The sequence below is a fragment of the Paramisgurnus dabryanus genome, chromosome 5 (assembly GCF_030506205.2).
Source record: "Paramisgurnus dabryanus chromosome 5, PD_genome_1.1, whole genome shotgun sequence".
In the NCBI taxonomy this organism is placed as follows: Eukaryota; Metazoa; Chordata; class Actinopteri; order Cypriniformes; family Cobitidae; genus Paramisgurnus; species Paramisgurnus dabryanus.
Window position 1 is genome coordinate 46,672,046 of NC_133341.1, and position 20,219 is coordinate 46,692,264.

A 20,219-nucleotide genomic window follows, 5' to 3' on the forward strand; every position below is an offset into this window, starting at 1 on the left:
ATACAGATGAAACTTAATCCTTTTTTATTGAACAACTTAATGTACATTTCCAGTATACTCTATAACATGTCCATATGACATCCTATGTCTGGTGTTTAGGGCTGGGTATTGCAACCAGTTTGGCGATTCGATTTTGTTGTGTATGGTTTCAGTTAGACTTTTTACCCCCATTTATATGGAAAATACGTTGAATGTGTTTATTTAAGTGTGGATCTTCATGAAAATTCAGTAGATATTCTATTTTTTTATAAAAATTCAGAAATATATTGCACTTGTACCACAAACATCCGGAAAATCAAGTGCACATCAAAGCAAATGCAACTATTCACTGATGTCTTTTATAAAAGTGACCAACAAGCACAATGCATTTATTACGTCTGAAGGCTCATCTGACTACATGTAGCCCCGCCCCAGTGCTGCACCTGCCCTACCACCATTGCCATTTTTTACACTATTGGTTATAATTGATTTTGCCTTAAATTGTTAAAACTATTTATATATACAATGCACTAGATAAAGTTTTCCAAAAGTCTACAGTACAAATTGCTGTCCAGTATGTCACCATTACTTTGAACAGTGATAATGCAAGAACAGTGTGTGTTTTCTTTCATATTAAAACAAAACATGATATCATATTACCACATGTTTACTTTGCAGCACACTGATATCCCAGGCAGCCTGGAGGCATCAGATGAACTCCTGGAGCGAACGGCAGGAACAGACATTAATAATGTGTACGTTACATCTCATTTACTCTGCGTTTATCTCTCCAGTCTCAGATTTCAGCAGCAGTAGATAAAAAATCCCAAAGACACACAACATTTACAAACCAATTATTTTATTTAAAAATTTAGTGTATGAAAAACAGGTGTCCTTACAAAGTGACTAAGTATGTAAGTCATTACATTAACAATGTATGTGTTGCACTAATGGCTGGCCAGAAGGTGTACAAATCCATAATGTGTATTAGCAGGGTAACAGTTTTAAGGGCACCTATTATGCCCATTTTTACAATATGTAATATAAACTTCATGTGTGTGTGTAGAATGTGTCTGTTACGTTTTTAGCTAAAAATACCCCACAGATTTTTCCAAAATGTCCTTGTTTGGTTGGGAGCCTTGTTTGGGTGTCTGTACCTTTAAATGAAAATGAGCTACTACTCCTCACCTTTTTTTTTTTTAGAATAGACTTAAAAGTTAAAATAGATCAGATTAAATCAAAGGAAAATATTTTGAGGAATGTTTGTAACCAAATGAGCCCCGTTCACTTCCATAGTAGGAAAAAATAATATTGTGGAAGAGAATGGCGCTCATCAAAGGTTTGGTTACAAACATTCCTCAGTATATCTTCCTTTGTGTTCATCAAAACAAAGAAATGTATACAGGTTTGTAACAACATGAGGGTGAGTGAATGATGACACAATTTTTATTTTTGGGTGAACTATCCTTTTAAACCTGTAAATGTAAAAAACATATCTACCAGGAATGTATTATTCTGATATTAACCTTTAAATTTGTGTCTTTGTTCATGCAGGTTTCAGCTCACCGTTGAAGTGTTTGATTATATGGACACAGAACTTCGATTAGCAGAAGCAGGTGCGTATCCTTTAACTTTTATTATAAAGCCTATAACGTTATTATGTTAATATTATACACACTGGATCTTCGGTTGTTTATATTTTTAATACCCTATTTGTGTAGTAATCAATAGAAAAAATAAGCACCCTGAAGTGCTAATGCACAGTAAAGTGCCTGTTTCATTTCATCAATAATTGACTGGTCTTGAGTCTTGAGTTATTCTGCTTATACAGAACCAGGGTTTTAGTCCTTACTTCATCTTCATCTCATATCTTCTTGAAAGAGGCCAAGCAAACATTTCTAGTTTAAAAATAACTACTGATAATACTTAAAGTGTTGTTTTAAAACTGATGATGTGGACTTGCAGTGTTGGATAATTAATGTCAGCATGTAGGTCAGTGACATGATATGCATTATTTTTGTGCATTATGTACTATAAACATAACTTGATACATTTTTAATTGTATTTAAAAAGTGTATTTATGAATTTGATATCACAGGCAAAAGCTTATAGCATCCAAGTTGATGTCTGTTAAATATAAATTCATTGCTGAGGTCAAGTGGTGCAATCAGAAAGTCAAAGGGTGCAACTACTACTGTATGAATGCCCCGAATAATTATTTAAAAAAAGTAATTAATTTATAATTTATATAAGTAAATATAATAAATAAATATTGTTCTTAAATGTATAGTTCTGAAAATAGTTTTATGGTAAAGTTATTTTACACTTTCAAACTGCACTCACCTAAAGGATTATTAGGAACACCTGTTCAATTTCTCGTTAATGCAATTATCTAATCAACTAATCACATGGCAGTGGCTTCAATGCATTTAGGGGTGTGGTCCTGGTCAAGACAATCTCCTGAACTCCAAACTGAATGTCAGAATGGGAAAGAAAGGGGATTTAAGCAATTTTGAGAGTGGCATGGTTGTTGGTGCCAGACGAGCCGGTCTGAGTATTTCACAATCTGCTCAGTTACTGGGATTTTCATGCACAACCATTTCTAGGGTTTACAAAGAATGGTGTGAAAAGGGAAAAACATCCAGTATGCGGCAGTTCTGTGGGTGAAAATGCCTTGTTTATGCTAGAGGTCAGAGGAAATTGGGCAGACTGATTCAAGCTGATAGAAGAGCAGCTTTGACTGAAAAAAACACTCGTTACAACCGAGGTATGCAGTAAAGCATTTGTGAAGCCACAACACACACAACCTTGAGGCGGATGGGCTACAACAGCAGAAGACCCCATCGGGTACCAGACTGGAAGACTGGAAAAATTTTGCCTGGTCAGATGAGTCTCGATTTCTGTTGAGACATTCAGATGGTAGAGTCAGACTTTGGCGTAAACAGAATGAGAACATGGATCCATCATGCCTTGTCACCACTGTACAGGCCCTTGGTGGTGGTGTAATGGTGTGGGGGATGTTTTCTTGGCACACTTTAGGCCCCTTAGTGCCAATTGGGCATCGTTTAAATGCCACGGCCTACCTGAGCATTGTTTCTGACCATGTCCATCCCTTTATGAACACCATGTACCCATCCTCTGATGGCTACTTCCAGCAGGATAATGCACCATGTCACAAAGCTTGAATCATTTCAAATTGGTTTCTTGAACATGACAATGAGTTCACTGTACTAAAATGGCCCCCACAGTCACCAGATCTCAACCCAATAGAGCATCTTTGGGATGTGGTAGAACGGAAGCTTCGTGCCCTGATGTGCATCCCACAAATCTCCATCAACTGCAAGATGCTATTCTATCAATATGGGCCAGAATGCTTTCAGCACCTTGTTGAATCAATGCCACGTAGAATTAAGGCAGTTCAGAAGACGAAAGGGGGTCGAACACAGTATTAGTATGGTGTTCCTTATAATCCTTTAGCTGAGTGTATTTTTAGGATTACAATTTTATTATATTTTTATTTATTATATTAATTTTAAATATCTTATTATAATGTTCGCATAAATTAACAATCACCATGACAGGAAGTGCATTAAAACTTATCTGGCAAATAGACAATGATTGTTTATACCACCTGAAATTTGTTTAAATCTGGATTTCAAATATATTGTAAAGAAATTATTAAAATATACCGAAATGTTGTTCAAAAAACCGAATGTTTAAAAACACATGGTTTCTGACAATAAAAATGCATTACATCCATTTTTAAAAGAGTTTTAGATTATTTAAAAATAGCTAGGAGCTTGTTTTGTCATTGACCCAGGTGTGGAGGATTTTGCTACTTTCCATTTCGCTTTCCTTGGCCAATCTTTTTCTGCTTCTTTTGCTATAGTAGCTGTTTGAGATAACTTGGTAAAGTGAAATGAAACTAATGTGGTAAACAGATCTGAAAGTACTGTGCAGTTATTAATAATGAATGAATCAAGGTCTGTCGGCTGAGTCTGCATCTCATGGATAACACTATCTTGTGTTTGTTTGATGTTGGGAAAACCTGTGCATTTTGAACGTCATTTGATTTCCTGTCCTTCATTTTTAGTGCTTCGCCAGCTCAATATGTCCATTGCCATCTCAACACTGACGTCAGGACAGTGTAAACTAGCTCCTCTTATCCAGGTCATCCAGGACTGCAGTCATCTATATCACTATACTGTCAAACTGCTCTTCAAACTACACGCCTGTAAGTCTTTCAGTGTTTGATCTATCATGACACCGCTGCCAAGGCTAATAAATCTTATTAAACTGATAATATTCAGGTTGTGAATGTCTCTAAATACAATAAGATTGTATTTGTTAACATTAGTCATGTTAATTTCAACATTTACTTACACATCAAATTAAAAATTGACATTATAAAATTTAATAAATGCTGAAAGTTATTTAGTGCATGTTAGCTAATACATACAGTGTGAATTGATTCAAATGCTTAAATTGCATCATCTTTACTTCTGGATCAGGTTGTTTAAAGTTGTATATTACGCAAAAGTTTTGAATAAATGTGTGTTGGCATTGTGTGAACACAAACACCCTACTATGAAAAAATCCACCCACTGCTTCTTTTTTAATCCCTATTAAATCAAATTAGACATGCCGTTTTAATTCTCTTGTTAAATTGATGTCACACCAACAAAGCCCCACCCATAGCCACTGACTGACTGGTAAATTTTACCAAAAAGCTTTAAAGGTGCAGTGTGTAATTTTTTGAAGGATCTCTTGACAATATTATACAAAACCGTATGATCAGGGGTGTATAAAGACCTTTCATAATGCACAGTTATGTTCTTATTACCTTGAGAATGAGATGTTTTTATCTACATACACTGAGGTTCCCCTTACATGGAAGTCGCCATTTTGTGCCTCCATGTTTCTACAGAAGCCCTTAACGGACAAAAATTTTTTACTAAGTTGTCTCCGACGATGGCATGTTTGTCCGGTGGCGGCTAACGTAGCTCCTCTATGCGTTTCAAAAGTGAGGGTGGAGCATTGGACTGAGCCGTTGGTTGCAATGTGCAACCTCACCACTAGATGCTGCAAAAATGTACACACTGCACCTTTAATAAATGAGTTTGTTAGCACAGTGTACCGCTAATCCAGACACATTCTAGGCACACGTAAGACTTATATTACATCTTGTAAAAATGGGCATCATATGTGCAATTGAATATATCAGCTCTAATGTTTTTCTAAATGCAGGTTTACCAGCAGACACACTACAGGGACACCGCGATCGCTTTCATGAACAATTTAACAGGTACACTCATGAATTTACATGTTAGTTTTTAATTTGATCTGATAATCGTTGTTCTGTATTTCGCACATTGTAAACCACTGGCAACATGTTATTGAATCAAGTATTTTGATATTGACTGTTGTCTAGCCTCAAAACATTCCTGAACAAAGCACGAGACATGATGTACTTCAAAAGACTTATCCAGATCCCAAGACTGCCCGATGTAAGGAACACATTTTACTTCATGTCTTGTTATTCAATCCTTGTAAGCATACTGGTTAGGAGTCTTTACTTGACTTACTTTCTTAATTATTTTTCAAGTCTCCACCGAATTTCCTGCGGGCTTCTGCTCTGGCAGAGCATGTGAAACCTATGGTTGTCATCCCAGATGAAGATGAACCGGAGGAACAGGAGGACGATGAGACTTTGATAGATGTCAGCGAGACGATACCTGTAATGTCCTCTCAGCAATCGGTACGGACCTGACAAATCCAGTCATTATTGATATATTTAGATGTATTATGGAAATACTTAAAAAGAGCTTCACATAGACATTTCTGTTGAATATATCACAGGTCTCACAATTTTTTATGTGCTATATTAATACTTTTAAGGTCGACATATTTGATCAGGCATTTGGACCACCAAATAATGGATTCGATGATCGGTAGGAAAAAATTAAAATGCAATACATTGTTTGTGTTGCAAATAATTACATTGAATGACATGTTGTGTTAAAGTTATATTTACAAATAGGTGTACTGTTCACACGCTTTATTTCCTCACAGGGACCTCCAAATCGACCGTCTGAAGCAAGAAATCGAAATGCTACAAGCTGAGCTTGAGAGAATCAAAGGAGAGGTAAGACTTTTAAAATCAAAGTACAGAGATTTGACCTCAAAACGCTTCTGTCCTACAACTCGGGTGAGGAATTTGAATGTTTAGTTAAGAGTTTGAGAAGATTGCTGACCCGTGTGTCCTGAGTGTCCATACCATTTAAGTTGACATTCATCTGTTTGAAGGTCTTTACAGGTCCACACCAACCATATAAACTAAATAATATTTAAAGCTGAAATCTGTACTATTTATTTATTTATTTATTTTTTGAGTAGAAGTGTATAAAAATATGTGTTTGAAACTGTCTTTTTTATACTGATCCGCAGCAGTATGCTAATAATAAGACTTGCCATTTGAGCTGTTGGTACGATTTTGACCTTTGTTTGATTGCATTTGAGCCCACATGAAGAAAATAACTCTGCAAGTAACATGTAATTGTATGCTTTAAACAGAGATGGCGATAGAGAGGGAAACGTTAGAGATTGAAGCTTTAGGTTAACTATTCCAATATTGTGGTTAATAGAGGTAATATAATTAAATATGGTATGATTTGATGTCTCTTTACATTTTTTAATGATAATCTAGGATAACCAAGCTTGTAAAATGGTTAGTTCCAATCCTTGATTCTGATTGGTCAATCGTTGTGCTTTATTCACATGGCTATAACCGCTTCACCCAACGGTTCTATTTATCACGGCGCACTTAGCAACCACACGTATCTATTTGAGAATGGTTTGTGGTTTTTATTTGCACTTTCATGCATATTACACATTGGAACGTTGTTGCTCACAATCAGGGACTATTTTTTTCTAGCGGAAGGAGACCATTTTTTTACCGGTAACCATTTAATAAAAGCAATAAAAAACAAGCTCAAATATAAGAATGATACATCACATTCACTGCAGTACAGTTTTAAAAAATAAAGGTTATTTAAGACTTTGTCAGGCTATATGGTTTCATAAAGAACCTTAAACATTCACAGGACCTTTTTGTTGCATTAAAGATTATTTGAAGATTTAGTTTTTTTTTTTTGGATTGTGCATTCCAATAAATATCAGTCAAACTGCAGTTTTGTTTTGATTTAAGCCTTTATAACTAAAAGAATACAGCTAAGTAGCACAATAAACCACATGATAACATAATAATAAACATATTTTGATTGTTTTGGAACCAAACTCTTCATTTGTAATGGATCCATTTAATATAGACTATGGAAAATAAGAAAGAAATGGATTGTTTAGTCCTCCGTAGTCGATAATTTTATCACCGACCTTTGAGCATCATAATAGTATATGTAAAAGTTTATACTGTGAAAGTTATTTTTTTCCTTAAAACAGCTTGAATGTAAATATACACCCTTGCCTCATTTAGTATACGCTGATCTATGAATATGCAAATGATTCCCCGCCTCTACTCAGTCACACAGTTTGGACCATATAAATGAATATGCGAATTAGTCCCCACCTTCATTTTTTCGACCACCTCAGACTATAGATATATATGTTTATAGATGCTATTTTCAGCAGTTTCAGAAACATAAATGCTTAGTCTGGTTTCACACAATGCATACGTGAGCTATGCGTTCGCAGCACTAATATTTTTAGCCCAGATGTTAACTGGTTAGAGCATTCGCACTGCAAGTGTGAGCATCACAGAAGCTGAGCTAAAGCAGCTATGGTGCAATCATTTCATCCATGCATAATATCTATGGCACGAACTACTGTTCCACTCATTTAACTGTGTTGATTTGATTGGTTGCGTGTTTGCATGCCAATTTTTCAAATCACGGGAATGAGCCTGTCTTTGGAAAACTTATGGAGAAAAAACTCAGCAATGGTGTTTAATGATGAATTTGCACACGGTTTGTATATCAAAAACACCCCATAGATATATGAACAATAAGAAAAACTTGATTTTGACCACAGGGGGATCTTTGACTGAATGTTCTTTAGGGAACCAAAATTTTTTCAACTTATGGCACCTTTTTTAAAGAGTGTAATAACTTTTATTTTGTTTCTGTTTCAGGCTCAATGGTACATCACACAGCTGAAGTCACAGATTAACAGTCTGGAGGCCGAGCTGGAGGAGCAGCGCCTGCAGAAACAGCGCACGCTGGTGGAGAACGAACAACTGCGTATAGAGCTGGAGAGTTATTCCCAGCGCAGTCTTGAACATGACAGTCTGCAGGCCACATTTACAGAGGCTGAGAGTGAGTCTGTATACATACACACACATGACTGATTTAACAAACACAGCCCAACTGATGCTCCTAACGTTTTTACACACAGAGAAAGCCCAAGCAACAGAGATGCGCTACAATAAACTGAAGGAGAAGCACGCTGAACTTGTCGCCAACCATGCTGAACTTCTCAGAAAGGTATGAGGATACAAAAGAGCAATGTAGAACCTACGCACGACTAGACTTTACACTTGTCTAGGGTTGCCAGGTTTTCAGCACCCAATCCACCCAAATGCTTTTCAAAAGTAGCCCAATTGCATTTTAAGGGGTGGGGGTATCTGGTAAAACTTGCATTCCGAGGGTGAAATCTGCATTTTTGGCATAAATATCACATTATTGGATGTCACTTCAAACCGCAAACATAAAAACAGAGTATAATTCACTGGCCGAAAAAAAGACAAAAACTACATAAACAATACTAAAGAATTTGACTGATAGCTTTTCTTTTTTCATTTTGAAAAACATTCCAATAGAAACTTAGATAATATTTGTTATCGTGAGTACTTTTGGTAATCATAGCCATGTCGTGAAAGTCTGATATTGTGACAGCCCTCGTTTGGATCTAGTTTGGAAAAATGTGTAACCTCCAAACTAAAGTCTCATAATCTAATTTAATGATGAGGAGCATCAAAGTTTGATTTCAAACATTGATTTCAAATTGATATCAATCTTTGACATAACCTTACTCGGTCAATATTATATATAAATAATATTGGATATATAATATAGGCAATGTTATATTAGGTTATCAAGATGATTTTTCACACAATGTTCTTTACATCATCATGATTTTATGTAGAAAACAAAAAAAATTTTGCTAGAGACTTTAGCTGGGTTTTACATATGTACAGTATATGAATATATGGATGTAAATGTGTTATTTTTGTCTCGTGAAGAGTGCAGATACAGTAAAGATGCTGTCAGCCACACAGCAGACTCAAGAAGATGTGGAACGAACTAAACAACAGTTGGCATTTGAAGTAGAAAGAGTCAGACAAGAATTGGACTTGAAGGTAAGAATACAGACAAACATCTCAATTCATCTGCGCTAAAACAGTTCAGAGATTTGATTTATATTCTGTGCATGTGTGTTTTTGTTTAGATGGAAGAGCAGAAGTTTGACATGGACAGACTGCGACGAGAACTGGAAGAGAAGAATTCAGAGATCCAAAGAGTCAAGACTTCACTGCAGACCACTGAGAAGGTAAAATACATTTCATGTTCAATTTACATTACATATTAGAAGTAGGGGTGTCCTCGACTAAGGATTTACATATTCGAATCAGAATTGTCGAATCTTTCCATAGTCGACCAATAGTCAAATCATCTATGTTTGTGTGCATGGGTTGGGAGGGGGCCAGACCAGGTACAAATTGGTAACTTTTATTTTCTTTCACAAGCAGCACACATAAACAACTTTCTGATAAAGTGACCAAAACTGTCTTTCAAGTAATGGATTTAGACAAAGCTGATGATGCATTTATATATTTTTTAAGGTAAAATGTAAGGTAACATTTGTTTAATTATTCCTCATAACATTTTAAAGCCACGATCTACAGAACATCACACAAAAAACAATTTTGATAACTAAACCTAAAAAAATAACAAAGGTGATCCTGCCTTGGAAACTCCGGCTACAATTCAGTGTTTTTATTTAATTTGGAGATAGCGCGTCAAAGCAGTCATGACCAAAAAAAACCTGACAAATGAGAAATGACAAATAATTTGTGATTGTGACTGTAAATGATAAAAACTAAGCTTTATATACAATTCATTAAAAGTTAATTTATAACAAGAAAAACACTGAAAATAATGATTTTATAGACACTACGCGTTATTATTTAGCACAGAAATACCTGCTTGCTTGCTTTGACTTTGATCATCTCTGTATTCACTTTAGATACAGAAAGACCGGATGATATTATTTATTTTAGGAATCTCTTTGCTATCATTTGAAAGTGAACACCGCCCGGCCATAATATTAAATCACAAGAAAGACATTCGTGTCAGGCAGAAATAGGTTCGTTGCAGATACTAGTTTCCGTTTTATCACCGAAAAAAAAAAAACGGCTTACCTGTTTTGTAGTTTAACTTTTGACAAGATAACACCTCTGTTTTAAATACATTTTAAAAACGTATACTCTGCGAAAACATCCGTTTTTTAATGTTTAGTTTGATGAACTCCTAAATATGAGAAGCAGAGCACCTAGTCCGTTCGGCTAAATTACATGCGCAAGCATATCCAGCACGCAACAGCGCAACATCGATACAACGAAAAGTTATCCAAAATTTACAGACTTAAATTAGATCAGAATTTACGTTTATAAAAAATAAAAAATTTTTTTAATAAATTAGGTCAGAAGTAACAAAGTGTAGAACAAATATGCAAAATGCCTCAAGTGCACGGAAACAAAGCACAAGCCAAATAGTTAATTCTGATAACCCAAAGTGATTTATAAATAAAATAAAATAATGAAATTATTAAAAGAACAAAAGGCATAATATAATTTGCCAGCTTTGTCTTTTAAATGTAGAAACAAAGAGGAAATGGTTTATTAACATAGAAACCTCTTATGCACGTGTAGCCCGGACACAGGGGTTGTTGGATTTATAAACGCATTTTAAAAATATTTATTAAAAGCTGCTACTTCACATATTATTTGCAGCATTATCATAATATGCAGTATATTAATATATTGTGAGAAAGCTGTTATATGTGAAATCAGATAATGTGTGCACCCATATACGGCCAAAATTGAATGATCCTCATTTCATAACACATCTGCGACGATTCGACTGTGATATTGGTAGTCGAATCAGGCTTCTCCTATCGATGCATCGAATCTTCGACTATTCGGGGTCACCCCTAATTAGAAGTGATACTTTAATTTAACAAAGATGCATTAAATTGAATAATAATTACGGTGCAAGTCAGTAAGTATATGTCCAGTTGTCTGGGAGTGACTTGCTTTGTTGCTAACTTCATGTAAGGGGGCAAACTGAAGAATCAAAATATGTCAACACAGTAGCTGTTTTTTGCGCAAATTGAAACAGCGAGTTGAAAGTGCGCCCAATGGAAACATGGCATTTGAAGTATGAAGTTGAACACACTTGTCACTATGATTTTTGTAATTACTTTGGCAATACAACTGAATTACATTTTAGTCGCATAACATCGGTAAATGGAAACGGTGTCCTTTCGCAATACCGTATTTTTCGGATTATAAGCCACGTTTTTTTTCATAACTTGGCTGATGCTGCATCTTATAGTCAGGTGCGTAGTCAGTATGAATTAATTTTGACATTTATGAGGCAAGAGACAACATTACCGTCTACAGCCGCAAGAGTCCGCTATATGCTGCTTCTGTATTAATGTAATTCAATAGATTCAGTGATGTGGAATGACGAGTCTGCGAACTTCACGCTAGTTGGCTTGTACGGTTAATTTAGACTATTCAACCTTCTAGGTAAGTTCTGTATGCTATGGTTTATCGTTTAAATAACTGATAATATTACTTTTAACGTGCGGACATCTATTCAGCCTGCTGTTCTGTCTGCTATCGTTTAGTTGAATAACTTGCCTTTCCGGGTGAAATGTCTGTTCTTCGGCTTGGATTTTGTGAGATAATTTTTTAAGTAAACGCGACGTATAGTCCACTGGGACTTATATATGTTATTTCATCTTAATGACGCATTTTTGAATGATGCGGCTTATACTCCAGTGCGCGTTTTAGTCCGGAAAATATGGTAGTTTTTTTTGTCAACAGCTACTGACAGCTTTTAACACATCTTAACTCAGTGCTAGAGATAACACAGACTAAATCAAGAACATGAATAAGGTTTATATTATCATTATTATTATTATTTTTATGTAATATAAATCCTGTATTCTGCATTTATTCTGTATAGCCAATCACATGTGGTCTGTCATTGCAAGTAAACCATAAAAGGTGTTGTGTACACATCTTGTGAACATTTTGGCTTTTCCAAATTATTCACATACATTTTTATGAACACCATTTTTGCGGCACAATGAATGTGTATTACATGGATAATTTTCTGTTGTTTTACATTTTGCTTTAAAAAGTGCCGACATTCATGCCACAAATATATGATGCTTGTATCTGATCGACTCTGAAGCTACTAATAGCGATCAAACTATTTTAAACTCCATTTACACTTGCTGTCCCTTTGCGATTGGATCACGGGTGTAAACGGGGCAGAGAGCTCAAGTCTTAGGTGTGTCGTGTTTCTTTCTTTCAGGCTGGAGAGTCTCTGAACAGCTCTATGACTGCACTTCAGGCAGAGAAAGAGAGATTAATGCGCTCTGTGAGCGAGAGAGATGCAGAACTGTCGTCCCTGAAACAAACGGCTCAGCTGAAGGAGTCGTCTCTTCTGCATGAGAGAGAAAAGAGCATTCGAGAGCTGGGAGAATTACAGGACAAACTCAGAGAGAAGGTACAATGAAAGAACTGAATTACATTTGTTCTTATGTTTATTTTTAATGCAAACGAAAGACATGATGAATCTACAGGGTCAAGGTTATGTGCCGAATCCAAAATAACACTTGTTAAGGGACAGATTTGACAATTTTGGATGTCTAGGGTTTATTTTACACTCTGCTGATCCACTGGATAACCACTCGACTCAAATTTAAGAATTGAAAAGCACTGGTTAACGTACCTAAATGTTAACCAGTACCATACCAAAATTATTTTGTTGAATATTTTGAATGTGGCTTAAATGCTATTAGTCCAGCTTACCTTTATACTCATAAAGCAGATGATGTATTTGTATTTCTGTGTGTTTGCAGGCGAGTCGTGAGGAGCAGCTCCAGCAGAAGTTATTAGAGGAACAGTTCGCTCTACTGCAGGCTACAGTCACCGAAGCTGAAAACATCATACAGGACGCCGTGGCTAAACTTGACGATCCGCTGCACATCCGATGTACCAGCTCTCCAGGTACAGTAGTGACCCAACTCAACTTTATCCCCATTAAAGTACAAGTCAGGTCCAATTTCTAAGCTTCCTAATATTGTTAACAGGTTTAAATGCATGCAAGGTCAAAAAACCGTGTCATTTTCTCAATGAATAAATTTAATATTAGCTCATGATTCGCACAAAGCCGTTCAAAGATGCCTAAAATCCACCACTCGGTAGCCAGTCACTTGATTGTTATCACACAGTAAACAGAAGTGCAACATGCATTGACCTAGTGACAACGTGACTTCCTGATAAGACATTATAAACACATAATGTTATAATCATACTTACAGGTTGTGGTTAGGAGATGCATGTTGGTCCAAATAAAGTAGGTACTGAACCATCTTTCATGGCCAAATCTTTAGAAAATCCCGCGTTGAACTTGATGAGATTAGAGAAGCAACCATCAGTAAAATGACGGGAACACAACAAAAGGGTTTTGTTGTAACGTTACTGCTTTGGAATCGTGGAAAAATCATTTTAACCACTGATTCGTCACATCTTCATCCTTTGGTAGTAAAAACAATACAAACTTGCCTTTACAGCTCAAAACACTGTGTCTTATCGACATGATGTTAACCGCACACTTACTAGCAGAAGTGTCTGTGGGTCACGTTTTTTCTAGCGGGCAAGACATTATGCAGAGAATATGCAAAGTATTGCCTTCGTACGTAGACAAACAACAGGCTGGAGGACTCTTTAATGCGGTTCAGCGTCGACTTCCTTCTTTAGAATATAGATAGCTTTATTTATTGTGCACTTTTTGGGTTAGCAACTTTGCACACGTTTACATTAATGGAAAGCTACATGACACACTGCAATAAAGGTAATTTTCGATACTGGATCTGACTGGCACTTTACGTTTTACAAGTATAATTTCCTAAACTTGACCAACATTGTTCTTCAGATTACCTCATCAGCCGGGCTGAGGCCACGCTTGGTTCCATTGATAAAGTCCAGATCGGCCACTCAGAGTTTGTGAAGAATATGAGGGGTAATTTTTTCACTCCTACATTCTGCTTGTTTATATGCATTTGTATGTACATGTTATCTTTCAGGTATGCTAATTCATGTTTACTCTCTGTTTGTGGTGTAGATGCTGGTGGTCTGGTTAGGGCTCTTACTCAGTTCTCTCATCTCACCGCTGACACAATAGCCAATGGAAGTGCAACGGCAAACATGGCTCCTACTGACCACGCTGACCGTAAATACACACACTTACACCATAGACCTAAACCTCTAGACAGACTTGCTCATTCTTATTCTTATTGCTAGTTCACGTGGTAGTGCCCATGGTAAAGGCACAATATGTAAGTTTTTTGCATTCAAAAACTGCTAACATGTTTAAACTATTTCTACATTTTGTTTACATGTATACTTGCGTTATCTCAAATATTTTCAAATATGTTTTAATTGTTAGTTAGTATGAAAGTTAATTCAGTGCTATTTATAGGGTTACTTGCTTTTACTGCAGTAGAAAACATAAATATGTTCATCTTCGTGCTGCGTTGTGCAGGCCGAACGGCATGACAATATAGGATTGCAAGGGTGATCCAAAAGCAGTACTATCGACTGCATACACAAGTAGTTGTAGCGTCTAGCACAATACTCTGTTGTTTCTACACTCTGTCGGCTTAAATTATAATGTAATGTTTTTAAACTTTACTTCATTACATCATCCATTAATATTTTGTGAGTCCCGTCAAACTGATTTCCAATTGGCAGTGCAGGTAAAGACTACAACTCCCATTATTGCATGTTTCCTCTTAACATCCTCAAGCTAAGACCTTTGTAATTTTTTTGGTTTGGTGACCTCTAGTGGCAAACTTACATATTGTGCCTTTAAAATAATAATAAAGTCATTGAAACTATAATCTAAGTATGTTGAAGATTTTGAAGGTCACATTTAATCCTAAACTACTGGTACTAACTGTGAATATTGTTTATTTTGTTGAAAGTGTTGTCTGATGTACATTTGTGTGTACATCTGCAGGTTTGACGGAAAATTGTAAGGCTTGTGCCACCCAGAGTCTGCAGTTTCTTCGAGATCTAAAATCAAAAGCATCTTTGAATAGAGCCGATCCAGCCTCCATTCGAGCAGCTGTACAGAAGATCCTCAGAATAGCACAGGTGAGAAATGTGAAGTATATGAAATGCTACACAGAAACGAATAGGTCTCATTCAATAATAATTGTGTACGTTTTCGTATTTGAACTTCTCACAGAAAATTTCAGTGCGTATATCCAATAGCATACGGTGACTGTTGCATTGTTAATATTGTGATTATTTTTCATACATTTAGAAGACATTTTTGTACGAAGGTTTTTGTTGCAAGATGATTATTTGTTCATGAAAAATCTGTATGCAAATTTCACACACTTTTTTGTGTGTTAGTAGTTTTCTTTGGGGTCCTATGCCAAATATTTTTAATTATAAATCCATTTATTGTTTTTGTACTTTGAACATTAGACTTTGTGGCTTACACCAGTGCAAGTGGTGTCTCTAACTTTTTTTTAATCTTTTCATCTCTGCGTGCTTAAGGATTTGAGGCCGAAAGGAATGGATGTTGGGAAAGATGAGTTGGGTGATATGGTGGATAAGGAAATGGCTGCTACATCTGCTGCAATTGAAGAAGCTGTTAGGAGAATGGATGTGAGTACAGGCCTGATTATTTTACAGGATACACACAAACTGTTCAAACCTTTAGCATTGCTGTGCAATGGCCACACCAAATAAATCACATGAGATGTCATTAAGTGCTATATTATTTACTGATGAATGTTGTCAGCAAATATTCTGAATTAAAGGCATCTACAAGCGTAAACTTCATTAAGTGGTTAATTTGTAATTGCATCATTGTTAGGCATTGCATTTTTTGGCATATAGGAGGTGTGTCCTCCAAAGCATTTAAACGCGACTTTGTTGTACAATGCACCGGTTTGATGTGGTATTTTCCCACCTATACTCTACTGTGATTGGATGACTGAGTAAAAAGTGTTATTGACAAGCCCAGTGTTTGTTTTTAATGTGGCACTCCTATAGCAAACTTTTTGAAAAAATGCACTGGGCTTGGTAAAAAAAACGTTTGGTGGACATATACAGCCTTGCTGTTTTGACCCTGATGTGATTTGTGGTTTGTAGGAGATGATGAATCAAGCAAGGAAGGACACATCAGGAGTAAAGCTGGAGGTCAATGAGAGGTAAGTGGTTTTATGTTATTGGGTTGTAGACACTCAAACAATGTTTCATATGCAAAATGTTAGTTTTATTTATTTTATTTGCATTGAACCATATTTCTAAAATACATCACAGTTTTGTACTTTTTGTTATTTTTCTTCCAGAATTTTGTATAGCTGCACTGATCTAATGAAGGTATGATTATTTCTACAGTAGCACAATACATAAAAAACAACAAATAAATAAAAATGTAAAGCTTATTTAAAGGTAGTTTTAAAAAACGGATTGATGGAAGCGGATGGGCATTATCAGATAAAACAGGATAGATCTTACTCAAAACTTTATTCTTATGTCTATTGAGCTCTAATGATTAAATCCTGAAATATAAATCTATATACTTGAGGTGATATGTTTATTGAATAAAACATATATTATTATAACATCAGATGAATAACGTCTTAATATTTTATTCAGGCCATACGTCTGCTGGTGTTGGCATCAACAGATCTACAGAAAGAGATTGTGGAAGGTGGAAGGGTAAAGTTTTGATTTTATTCTATAATCCGTGTAATTTCTGTTTATACATTTATACTAAATGTTAATAGTGACGATATTGTGAAAAATGCTTTTTTATTCTTTTTATTAAAAAAGTAATGTCAAAATATTGAGAAAATCAGCATGTTGTCCAAATTAAGTCCTTAGCAATTATTACTAAGAATAAATAAAGTTTTGATATATTTACAGTAGTAAATTTACTAAATATCTTCATGGAACATGATCTTTACTTGATATTCTAGTGATTTTTTTGGCATAAAAAAATTAATACAAATATACACAAACTTTTTTGTGGTCCAAGGTCACATTTAAGTTTTAAAATGTTATATGTATGTTTCTATAATTGTGTCTGTACTTGCTATGTAATTTTTTATTTGAATAGCTCAGATGCAAAACCCTCTTAAGTGTGTCTGGAATTAAGCAAATTTGAAGTGAAAATATTTGATGAATGTATAACACATGCCAAGAGCTTTCAGTTATTATCATATCAAATTTTTGGTGGAGGTGACGTTTAGCGGCTTTTGCATTTGAGTTTCTCTTGACTTGGGGCCAGATTTACTAACAGCTTGCGCCAGCGTAAACCATCATTTTGTTGTTAAATAACGACTGTCGGGATTTACTAAAGACGCGCAGTAGATAATTAGCGTTGAAAAGGTGTGGTCTAGTTGTTTTTGCGACTGATCTTATTGGATATGCATTTCTAGGAGTTTCCCTATCAGATGCAAAATTTATGGGACGAGATAATTTAAATGATTTACGCAGCGCGATTTACTAATGTTTGTGCGTATGATATTACTTTGTGCGGGCTTGAAATGGCTGAAATTGTAGCTGATAGAAGAGGCATCAGAGAGCGCGTGGTGCAAGGCAGAGGATTGTTTTAACACGTAACAGGTTATTTGGAATGCACAAGGACCATATTTTTCGACAATATTGTTTGCCAAGCCATTTTTTATTTGCTGGAAAGTCACTAGAAGAAATCGCACAATACCAGGTGTTTCAAAACTTATTGTAAACCAACCTTCACTTTTCAGTGTCCCACGGCTTTGTTGCTGTGATGTCCATGGTGCTGAACTCAAGCGCATCAGGCGTTAGTAGATCATGCGCAACTCATCGGCTCTGCTTATTTGCCAACCTGAACTAATTTGCACTGCTCTTAGTAGATTGCATTGGTAATTATGGAAATCCCCTGTTGCGTCTGTGTTATTTAATTTGCGCGTTTTTGGTAAATAATCCACAGATATTAACACTCCCATCTGCGCTTTTTTGGAATTGCGCCATCACGCTAATTTGCCCCGTTTAGTAAATCTGGCCGTTTAGTAAAACTATTATTTGACATGACTTAAATAGAAATGTATGTTCATGAAATTAAGCATTCATTATCGGTCTGACCTTTTGGTTTTTAGGGTGCAGCATCGATTAAAGAGTTTTACGCTCGTAACTCTCGCTGGACTGAAGGTCTTATATCTGCCTCTAAAGCTGTTGGATGGGGTGCGACACAGATGGTGTATGTATATTATCAGATATTACAGATATCTGTTCTATTTTATATCTATGTGACATTTAAGTGTTTTGTTAAACCCACCTTAATGCATATTTGTTATGAGGTTTGATTTTGTTATTGTACAATTTAATATTTGAGTTTGAAATAATTTGTTGCAAAGTGATATGTAATAAATCTGTTTCCTCACAGTGATTCTGCAGATAGGGTGGTGTTACACACAGGGAAATATGAAGAGCTGATCGTTTGCTCTCATGAGATCGCTGCCAGCACCGCACAGCTTGTTGCAGCCTCCAAGGTTTCACTTTTATACTTAAATGTCAATGATTTTATCATAATCCAGTGCTCTTATAATAATACATATAATGTGTGTGTTTGTGTGTCTGTGTAAACATGTTTTGCCTTTTGTGTGCATCACCATTCATCTCCCATTTATTTCACATTAACTTCCTTTATTAGAAAAGAAATAATCTAAATAACTAGTATTTTTTTTTCTGTGAGGTTTAGCAGGTTTTGTGCATGACGCTTAGTTTGATTTTATACAACAGCTCATTTACTTAAAGGGGTCATATGACATTATTTTATGTATTTGGTGTAATGCGATGTGTTTACCCGGTTTATGGAAAAAAAAATCTACATACCTTACATTAACTCTTTCACCGCCAGCGTTTTTAAAAAAAGTTGCCAGCCAGCGCCAGCGTTTTTCATGATTTTCACCAAAGTATAATGCCTTCCAGAAAATGTTCTTCTTTAAATATATAAACATACGATATACCAAATGAACAGACCCTCTGCTTTCAAAAAAAAAAAAAACGTTTCATCCTACCTTTAGTGGTTCTTTTGTAATCAGCTTTTGAATATGGGTAGGTTTTTGCAAAAACACCATATTTTGAGCAAAAAGCAGAGATAATTCCATTTTTATGACGGACTTTTCATATAGATCTCATTCAGAGCGATCTTTAAAACAGACACGGACATGCAGCAGCTTGCCATAGGGCAATACTTCCGGTTTAAAAAGTTGCGGAAGGGCGCCACCTGGTGGATAATAGCGGTATTGCGTAAAGACGGAAAATCTCGTCATTGGCGGGGAAGCGTTTTCTCTTAATTGACGAGATATCTCGTCAGTGGCGGGGAAAGAGTTAATGTTCCTCCTCTATGCCCTGCCTTTCTAAAAAAGCCTTTATTTTTTGTTCTTTTATCACCTCTCAAATTTTCAGCTAAAAGCGGAGATAATTCCATTTATGTGAATAACTTTTGTAAGAGATCAGATTCAGAGCCTGATCAAAATACACTGTTTTTAGTGTTGAGTGAATGCGTCAGTGTTTAAGTTGGGTAAGATCGCCACCCAGTGGATAGCAGAAATATGAATTTGAGGTATAAACTCTTCAGCGAACGTTTTCTCTTTATTGATGAGATGACTCAACAATATTTATTGACATTTATCTGGATATCGCCTTTAATTGTGCAATTGTAGACAAATTAAACATTTATTTTCATAATTCAGTACGCAGCAACAGTGGCGCAGTGATACTTATGTAATGCAGTCTGAACCGTGGGTTTACCGGGGTATTTTATCACGGCTTAGAACGAGTTTCAACCAATCAGAATAAAGAACCAGAACTCCCCGGTTTATAATATTTTATAATTTGAAAAATATAAATAATGACT

General features: G+C 35.7%; 1 protein-coding gene across 1 annotated transcript in view; it reads left to right on the forward strand.

Moving 5' to 3' along the window:
• hip1rb (huntingtin interacting protein 1 related b) overlaps nt 1–20,219 on the forward strand; it is a 54,216-nt gene that overhangs the window by 32,419 nt on the left and 1,578 nt on the right. Inside the window, exons 7-29 of the mRNA XM_065284491.2 lie at nt 658–734; nt 1,534–1,595; nt 4,073–4,213; nt 5,227–5,284; nt 5,411–5,486; nt 5,585–5,737; nt 5,878–5,930; nt 6,052–6,124; nt 8,126–8,309; nt 8,389–8,477; nt 9,236–9,352; nt 9,442–9,543; nt 12,603–12,797; nt 13,153–13,300; nt 14,229–14,315; nt 14,418–14,525; nt 15,315–15,451; nt 15,863–15,973; nt 16,463–16,521; nt 16,663–16,693; nt 16,973–17,035; nt 18,457–18,557; nt 18,744–18,849. Coding sequence (XP_065140563.1) covers nt 658–734; nt 1,534–1,595; nt 4,073–4,213; nt 5,227–5,284; nt 5,411–5,486; nt 5,585–5,737; nt 5,878–5,930; nt 6,052–6,124; nt 8,126–8,309; nt 8,389–8,477; nt 9,236–9,352; nt 9,442–9,543; nt 12,603–12,797; nt 13,153–13,300; nt 14,229–14,315; nt 14,418–14,525; nt 15,315–15,451; nt 15,863–15,973; nt 16,463–16,521; nt 16,663–16,693; nt 16,973–17,035; nt 18,457–18,557; nt 18,744–18,849 — 2,331 coding nt within the window. The remainder of the gene's footprint in view (nt 1–657; nt 735–1,533; nt 1,596–4,072; nt 4,214–5,226; nt 5,285–5,410; nt 5,487–5,584; nt 5,738–5,877; nt 5,931–6,051; nt 6,125–8,125; nt 8,310–8,388; nt 8,478–9,235; nt 9,353–9,441; nt 9,544–12,602; nt 12,798–13,152; nt 13,301–14,228; nt 14,316–14,417; nt 14,526–15,314; nt 15,452–15,862; nt 15,974–16,462; nt 16,522–16,662; nt 16,694–16,972; nt 17,036–18,456; nt 18,558–18,743; nt 18,850–20,219) is intronic.